Here is a 9,703-nt window from a genome sequence, read left to right on the forward strand (position 1 = left end):
GCTGTGCCTCTTTATTATATAATTTGACAATTTGGCCAATGTTTCACCAGTTTTTATAGTATATAGTATGGGTCCCGACCCACAGGTTGAGAACCAGTGACCACTGTGCTATCATCACAGACAGCACAGACAGTCTGTGTGCAGGAGAACCCAGTGCCCCACCCGTCTGTCTGTGTGCGTCTGGATCCTCTGGTATGAAGTGACAAGTCCTGAGCACCTCTACTGTAACAGCTTTGGTAGCAGGGCCTTGATGCACACTATCGAAAACACCAACACTACTAAACACCCTGTCCTTCGACTATAGATGTCCATGTCATTACAGTTCTCAGACTCAGATAGCATCCATACTCACTCAGAAACCTGTGGAAATGTCTCACACACTCTCTTCTCCTCCAGGCTAGCGTGTTAGTTAACCTTGTAGTATTAATGTCAGCTGGTGGTGGTACAAATACTGAGTGAAAACCCAGCTGCAAACACACTAACCTTGTTTTTAACAGGGCTACACGCTGATATATTCTCACCCTGGCATTTACCAGAATATTGAACTTATAACAAACACTTAAACATCACTGTTTTGACCTGTTTCTCTCACTCTCACAGACTGTCCCTCTTCCTCCTTTTTTAGTCCTACCCCCTCTCAAAACCTTGATTATAGTTGATTGACACCTGGCTCCCCAATGACATTGTATCCATGAGCTTGGTATAATATAAGATGTATAACGAACCCATCAGTGGGCCTTGAGTTGACGTATAGACAACTGGTTAGTGCTGCTGCCAGTGACATGAGAGACCTGGGTTCAATTCCCTGTGTGCATGCTTGTCTTTGTTTTTTTATGCTAGTTTAAGAGTTTAAACACCTCTCTCACCTACTTAAATGAAAACTACATTTGAAATATTAAGTTACGTTTATAATTTTTTCTCCTTCTTTCAAAAGGTGGACTTGAACCGATTACCCTCCCCGTCTCAGTTATTTATCAGTTCTGTATCTTAACCACTGTGGTTCATACTGAATCAATGCTCTTGCATGCTCTTTAGTGAAAGATTAGAGATACACTTGGGGGGGAAATCCTTGGTTTTGAACCAAGAACATTCTATTAATACACAGCAATGATTTATCTCCTTCATCACAGAAGAAGGATATGTTCCTACCAGGAACTTATCCTGGAACTGTGCAGTGAATACAATTTATAGGCAAATCCAAAAACGTAAAAAAACTATTTGCAATATAATTTTGCAAAAATAAAACTTTGAGTTTGAGCACATCTTCAGGATTTATCAATGAGCTGTACAGAATTCATCTGGAACAGCTGAATTAAATTAGTTTATTTTTTGGCCATGACTGCTCAGCCCCGCCTCCTGTACCACAGGTTACAGTGGTCAGATCAACGCGCTGTCTGCGCGCCACAACTGCCTGGAAACGACCTGACGCGCCACCCGCACCCAGAGGAGCCACACATTATCCACACAGCTGAACCCAGATGCCAGGAACACCAGGATCTCTATCTGACACAAACGGTTCATTCGGCGTTGCTATAATAAACCTGTCGCTGAGAGAGGATCCTGCAGAAAATGGGCTGCGCAATATCGGGTCTGGTCAAACCAGGTGGTGTCGCGCGGAGCACAGAGGAGGATGCTGAGGCTGTCGCTGCCGCTGCTGCCTCCGCACATCTCAGCGAGGACCAGATCCACATGATCAAAGAGTCATGGAAAGTTATTCAGGACGACATCGCCAAAGTTGGAATTATCATGTTCGTCAGGTGAGATTAAATAAGAAGGAAAAAAAAACGTTTCAGTATCTGAGAAAATATCCACTTTCAGGTAAAACAGTGGTGGAAAAAGTACTCAAATTCTTTACTTAAGTAAAAGTACCAATACTGCAATATAAAAATACTCTGTTACAAGTAAAACTCCAAAATTCAAAATGTACTTGAGTAAAAATACAAAAGTATTGGCATCAAAATGTACTTAAAGTATCAAAAGTAAAAGTACTAAATATTTGAAAATAACCGATCTACAAGCTCACAACGCGTCGCGATGCGACGCGTTGTGAACTTGTAGATCTGCTATTTTCAAATATTCTAGGTATAAAATAGGGCTGAAGTGGTTAATGTATGTTTCATTATATCATAGTTTATATCTGAAAAGTAACTAGTAACTAAAGTTTTCAAATAATTGTAGTGGAGTAAAAGTACAACATTTGCCTCTGAGATGTAGTGGAGTAGAAGTAAAAGTATTGGAAATTGGAAATACTCAAGTAAAGTACAAATACCTGAAAATGTTACTTAAGTACAGTACTTAAGTAAATGTACTTAGTTACTTTCCACCACTGCATATAATTAAAGTGATTAACCATGTTCGAGGCGGCAATAGCTTACATGTTATAGTTTGGAGATCAAACTAAATGATTGAAAATCAGCTAGAGAACAGATTAAATAGCCCACACTTTAGTATTTCTGCATTGCGTTTATCTTGAAGAAGATGTAATAACTAAAACGTCCCCATTAATTCAGCTGTGTGTTAATCATACTAATAGTGACCTCTGCTGTACCACTTCCAGCCCTAAAGCATATATTTCATCATGATTTGTGTGCATGGGGTTCTCATCTTAAACAAGCTGCGTGCTTAACTGAGTCTTCCAGTTTAGTAGACCTTGTATTGTGAATTTTGTACTTCCATGTACTGTGATTCTCATGTCTTACTAAATAAAAGTACATCAATCAATCAATATAGGTTCCTCTTAAGGTTAAGGGTAGAAGAGTCTTGGTTCAGTTGGTTCAATGTGATTGTGACAACATACTGTAGAAGCAATGAACTGCATATATAAAACTGAATTTACATCACACTATTCTAATCAGTGGTTTTGCACAGATACTGTAGCTCAATAGCCTGTCTATAAACAAAGATAACTGTCACCTTGATCTGGAAAATCAGACTTGAACATATGATGTAGCCTAAATCCGTTGATGTTTTGGAGTTGGTTCATTCACACTGAATTAGAGACTGACTTTGTGGGATCAGAGATTACTTGCATTCAAATGGATTCTTTCTGACGTACCCCGTAAAACCATCATGGGTTCTGTTGTGTCAAGTCCCAGTAAAACCATCATGGGTTCTGTCATATCCCAGTAAAACCATCATGGGTTCTGTCACGATATCCCTGTCCATTATTCATTAATATGGAGCAGCTCCAAGATTTATGTCCATTTCGAAATGACATCATCGTAGTGATAGTCGTCACTCTGCTCTTTAGCTCCAGGACAGATGTATCCAAACCTAAAAATGATAAGTGACCTGTATACGTTGCATACAAAAGAACATATATTAATTATATTTTAAGGTGGATTTTCCCTTTCAACCACCAGTCCACAGTCCTCTGTCTCCTTATCCACTGTTTTTTCAAGGGATCTCTCTCCATTTCTCTCTCTGTCTCACAGTCTCTGTCTCTGTATCCCTCTCTCGCACATCACTGTACATCACATGATCTTAACAATATCTTAACAATATTACATAATACACACCTTAAGGTCTCATTCAGCACGGAGAACAATGAAGAGTAAACACATATTATCAATGACGTTGATTGAAATGTCTTCCAGCCTGCGCCTGGAAATATAGGAAATACTAAGAATTATGTGGTGCTGCTGCTGTGGTGTTTGTTGTTAATGAGGACAGACAGATGTTATGCTGCTGCTGGTGGATCCAGGAGAGAGTGACTCCCAGGCACACAGCGGACAGCTCAGAAAGCCGTTCGGGGGCCCATGTCCCTGAGGGTTAATCCGAGACAGTTAAGGAGATTGACCTTAACATGTTAGCCCCAGAACCACAGGGGCCTCCTGTGGACACAGGCCACCTCAGGGCCCCCAGGCCAGGCACGTGCTGCACACAGAGGAGCCAACCAGTACCCGGGCACCTGCCTGTCATAGGAGAAAGTGCCCTTTTTATGCCTACATAATTTATTTCAGTTCTTTCTTTCTTGCTGCACGGAACCACAGTTTCTCTCTGCACTGCTCTCATTCAATACAAAAGCTAGATTATATTGTTTTATTGCCACGTTTTCCCCTCCTGATATATCTGCCTAGCATATCTATCTATATCTATCACATCACACCTAAAAGTGTGAACTTGCTACAGGTTCTGTTGGGCTTTTTAACCGGTTAATCAAATCTATTTATCATTACCATATTTAACTATAACTTTTATACAGTCTTTTTTGACTGTGTCTACATTGTTTAGCTTCTCTTCTCTGTATATATTCTTTATATATGTTTTTCTTTAAATTAAATTTAAATTAATTCCAAGAGGAATTCTGTAATGACTTTTACACAAACAAGCTCCATCCATCTAAAAACCCACTAACACTTAAACTCTAGAGAGGTGGAAATTGTACACAGTAAAATCCTCAGAGTTAATTTATCCATTTGTAATTCTAGTTAAATTAACACTCAGGACTTTACAGTGTAACATTACACATTCAGGAGGATTCCCGGGGACTCATTTAACCACTTAAACCCCAGCATCCCTATTCTGGGGTGCAGATCTACAAGCTCACAACGCGTTGTGTTGCGATGTTTTGTGAGCTAAGAGATTTGGTGTAGAGTGAGAAAAGAGCGGATTAAGTATATGCAACTCATTTTACAAAGTATAGAGAGTTTAAGTGGTTAATGTTGTATACAAACATTATTTTGGTTTTCAAATGAATAGATGAGCCTCCATATTTATCCTGTTGTAAGGCAATGGTGTCTGAAACTACACATTCTCCACTATGAACCTACCCTGGGAAAATACTATCTAGCTGGGTATAAGTTAAATCCATTATACAAGTGATTGTACCTGGCTGTAAGTGTAGAAAATGTTTTAGATTTGTCTGCTAGTGGGACAGACAAACATTATAAATGGCTCACATTCATTGTAAATGAGGAAAAACTAATGACAAAAAATATTTAGAAAAGATTTGGGTTTCAAGTAATAGTTTAGAAAGGTGTCACACATTTGTTCTTTTGCACTTCAAGAACCTCTCTCTGCATTCTCATTTCTCTGTCAAAGAGCGCAGATCTGTTGCGGATGCTTTTTCAACCTGGCTTCCCCTATTTTGGGCAGGTGAATCTTTTAAAAAGAACATCAAAAGATATATGAAGTGTTTATACACAGTATATACTGTAATAACTGGCGGGCAGTGGCTCAGGTGGTAGAGTGGACGTTGTAATGAAACTGGAAGGTTCCTGGTTTGATCCCCAGCTTCTCTTGGATTTGTGTTGAAGTGTCCGACTCCTTGAGCAAGACACTGAAGCCATAACTGCTCCGGTGAGCAGGTTGTTGTTGGTTGCCTCCACTTGGTGTGTGAATGTATTGTAATGCAAATTGTGAAGCATTTTGCATAAAGGTTCTATATTATCGTTGATGATGGGTTACTGATAACCAGCCATCTACCTCAAGGTTCCCATTTCAGTAACAACGTGCTCTGTTGACATTGTCATCTCCTCTTGTTTTGTTTCCCTCCAGCACATGTTGTTTTTTTGTTATCAATTGTTTTTATTATCATATCAGCAATACAATTATGTTTGTATGGATACATTTTTCAACAAAACAAGATACAAACACATACACAACTTAAAAACAACACAGAAGGTTAATTAAAATAATAATACAAATAATAATAAACCCACCCACCCCTCCCCGGACCAACAATGTCTCTAAATGCAAGAGCCAAACACCGAGCCTATACCTGTGCAAGGTCACAACACTGTGTACAACACTTAAACCAAGCCTTTAAGCTTATCTGCGAAGTTAGACCACATATCAATGTTCCTCTCACTTGCTCCATGTAACCTCGCCGTTGACAGTTCTAAATAAACAATATCTAAAAACGTTAAAGCCCATTGGCGAAATGTTTAGTAAAAACAGAATCACCATCAACCTTTTTTATCTCAGCTTCACTTTCAGTGCAAAGTCATCAGGGTGAAGTTTCATATACTGGATCATGTCCCGGTCAATTCTGGCATATGTGTAATATCTGTTTACGATGACAGCATAACTAATGACAAACACCTCTATTGGAGGAGGTGGCTCTTTCATTACTGAATAACAGTTACTTTTTCCATAACTATTTGAATATGAAAACATCCTATCAACCAATACTCTTAGTTGATTTGATGCTCTGCAAAGTGTTGAGCATTTGTTCTTTACAAGAAAAAAAAAGTTTAAAACAAACCTGATTGAAGTAGTTACGTACAATACTTCATCAAACATCTACTTCATAGGAGAAAGAACCACACCATCAATCGAGTTGTATTTTGAAGATTTATTGGACGAAACAACGAAACCCAAACAAATGAAGTGTGAGACTTAATTGCTGAGGTCTTCGATTGCCATCCACATTGTGGGGGATCTACGTAGGGAGTCAGTCGTAGCTCCTGGGCAAGATGTATTAGGCTTTTGGTTTTCAGGCAGAGGCTCTGAGCAACTCTTGCTGATTTTAGAATAGACTAAAAAAAAGTACAATTTCATCAACAAGCCACTCAATTTATGGTAATGAGAATAATTGTAATGCGTTACTTTCCGCCCGGGGGTTAACTCTGTAGTTACGCGGCTGATTGGAGTTAAAGAGGAGGGCTCCTGTGTCTGGGACAGGAGAAATTATTAAACCTCAGTGGAAATGGGAGTATGGGTTGCATTGGAGAAGGCTCCCTGACTGTGTCCTGATGCTGATTGCAGCTGGTGGCATAAAACAGTGGGGAGGGCAGTAATGAGGAGCAGAAGCAGAATTTGATGGAGACGGCATGTGTTGTAAAAGGGCACAATCAGATCTCTATTCAAAGCATTAGCAGTGGGGAGGATGTCTTCTGGATGAGATGCGAACAGCTAATCATCACGTCGACACGTGTGCTCATGTGTGTAACTCTTCCGTTATGAAATCAAATTAAAATGATCATACCCGTGTCAATACATTGCCGTTGTCACAGCTTTGACAAAGTTGTACGTTAACATACAGTAGACATTCTTCGCGTTAAGGGCTGTATTTTTTAGATAGCACCTTTGTTTATACTTTGTCCAAAGTTATTAAAAAAGTTGTTGAAAAGCTAAACGCAGGTGGAGAAAGGCAAATCTCTGTGTTCATTATGATGACATCAGACATCTATAATGAAAGACTTCACATTTATCATTTGAAACGGAGAAATGGAAGACGGTCCTTCTTCTCTTACATCATTGCCAAAAACAATAATGACGTGCCTTGTTTGCTACGGTCGACAGGCTAACAAGCCCTCCTGTTGTCAGCAGCCTCTGAACTTTTATCCACTTGAGCCTGCAATGAATTTGCCTTCCTCTTCATTGACAAAAATTTAGAAAATGACAAGCAGTCAGGATATGTGTCCACTTAAAACTAATTCAAGTACCATGACACAATTTTATCCGATCAACCATGAAAGCTCAGAGGACATTATACATCTGAAATCCTAATTCCTGCTGCTGCCATAATATTCTGCCAACTGTTTTCAGCTGGACTTTTGAAATCAATCTGTGCTTGGAAACCCGGGCATAGCTGGTGATTGCCTGATCAGAACTCCATCGACTTCCCATTATAAAAATTAAACTTCAATATTTAAAAAAGTATAAAACATTATGTGAACACAAAGTTGTGGAGCTACTTCTGTGGCCTACGGGTAGCATGCATGCAAGATTTGGCACTGATGATGATCAGTCAAGCTGTTTAGGAGATTAGCTCCGGATACACAGACAGACAGACAGACAGACAGACAGACAGACAGACAGACAGACAGACAGACACACACACACACACACACACACAGACCCTCTCATAGATGGCTTGCAGAGCCACACCTTATAAAGAACTGGACAATTATTAGCGTAATAAATGACATCTCATACCATACTGAAATGAATGGGATCCTGTGGTTTCCTCAAAGGTCAAACTAACCACATTATCCTTTCGAAAGTAATGTCAAGTATACTAAACATAAACATGTCAGACCACTGGTACAGACCTTTAAAGCAGTGGTTCTCAAAGTGGGGTCCAGGGACCCTCAGGGTTCCTTGAGAGGGTTCCAAATGGACAGGTATGTCATGTCTGAGTTACATTTGTACACTCTCAGAGTACAGGGGTCCTTGAAATGAAAAGGTTTGAGAACCAACCACTGCTTTATAAAGGTTGCCAGATAATGTGCGTGTGGTTGGTGTCAGTTTGGTTAGGCTACTGTTAATGACCAGTGACTCACAGATGTCTGCTTTACTGTTGTCTTGGTAACAGGTTGTTTGAGACCCATCCTGAGTGCAAGGACGTGTTCTTCCTGTTCCGAGACGTGGAGGACCTGGAGCGCTTGAGGACCAGCCGAGAGCTGAGGGCACACGGCCTGCGGTCAGTCTCCCTCCGACCCACTACAGCTCATATACATCTCAGCACAGTCCTGCAGAACACAGCACAGACAGCACAGACTACAGACTACAGACTACAGACACAGAGACAGAGAGAGAGAGAGAGAAAGAGAGAGAGAGAGAGAGAGAGAGAGAGAGGACACAATGGCACAGCTTAACAAAGCAGAGCCAATAGGAGCCTAAGCTAAATTTCAGATATTTTTTGTGTTTCTGTACTTCTCGAGCAGAATTGCCTGTGAGACTCTCAGCCAATCGTCATTGTCAGATTTATTTAGTGTAGGTAGGCTATAGCATAATGTTGTATTTAAATAGATGTATAATCCTTTTGTTAATAGAACTCTTTCTAAATATAAGCTGCCATTTTAGTCATGATAACACAGACATAAAATGAACTCACAAACAAAATACAGTATGATGCATTATACATATAATTGAATAAGAGGTGAGCTTGCAGCACACTTTGCACATCTGTTTCTTGAGACAGGTGTGTAGGAGAGGGACAAATGGATCAAATACTGCAAACAAAAATCCTGCACACTGTCAAACATGCAATGATACATTTATTTGGTTTCTGTGGTGGACCTTCAGTTTGCCTGATGAAGGTCTAGCACAGAAACATCGCTATAAATATATATTTTTCTTTCTTTTTTTAACCACATGAACCCTAGCGTCCTAGAGAATGGCGAAAATGGGCAAACGTTTGCCGAACATAGCCGATCTACAAGCTCACAATGTGAGCTGGCTATTTTCGGTGTAGAGGTAACATTTTTTAACTAAATAAAAAATCACGTTACAGAATCATAATTCAACATGGTTTGAGAAAAGTACCATACAGTAACATACAATTGTCATTATAGTTATTACTGCATCCCTATCCATCCAATGTTTTTATTTTTTTACACACACACACACACACACACACACACACACACACACACACACACACACACACACACACACACACACACACACACACACAACAAAAACACTGGGTTACTTATGAACTGGGTGATTCTGTTGCAATACATACAATATATCATTGCAAGTGTGACAGAGTGCAGGATTTATTGTTTGCCAATTTGGCGTGGATGCAGCATTACAACAAGCATCCCGTGTCACTTCATGCACAGACAGCCTTTGTGTTCCACTCAACACAAGGCCAACGGTGCAAATGATGCTTGAGAACATCAAAGGTATGTTAGGCTGCCATCATCCAGCCTACAGCTGCCCTCCAATGTACTGATAAGGTCAAGCTGCCCTTCAAATATTCTCAGGGACAAAGTAAAAAGGTTTGCTGTGTCATTACTCAGGCAGA

At 40.0% G+C, this 9,703-nt stretch overlaps 1 protein-coding gene across 1 annotated transcript in view; it reads left to right on the plus strand.

The window, feature by feature from the left end:
• Positions 1-1,569: 1,569 nt before the first annotated feature.
• Positions 1,570-9,703, plus strand: part of xgb (x globin) — a gene marked incomplete at both ends in the record, with an annotated part of 16,370 nt that continues 8,236 nt past the window's right edge. The window contains 2 exons of the mRNA XM_080414185.1: positions 1,570-1,757; positions 8,264-8,371. Of these exons, the coding sequence (XP_080270311.1) occupies positions 1,570-1,757; positions 8,264-8,371 (296 nt within the window). The remainder of the gene's footprint in view (positions 1,758-8,263; positions 8,372-9,703) is intronic.

This window comes from Gymnoscopelus braueri (assembly GCF_963280865.1).
Source record: "Gymnoscopelus braueri genome assembly, chromosome: 19".
Taxonomy (NCBI): Eukaryota; Metazoa; Chordata; class Actinopteri; order Myctophiformes; family Myctophidae; genus Gymnoscopelus; species Gymnoscopelus braueri.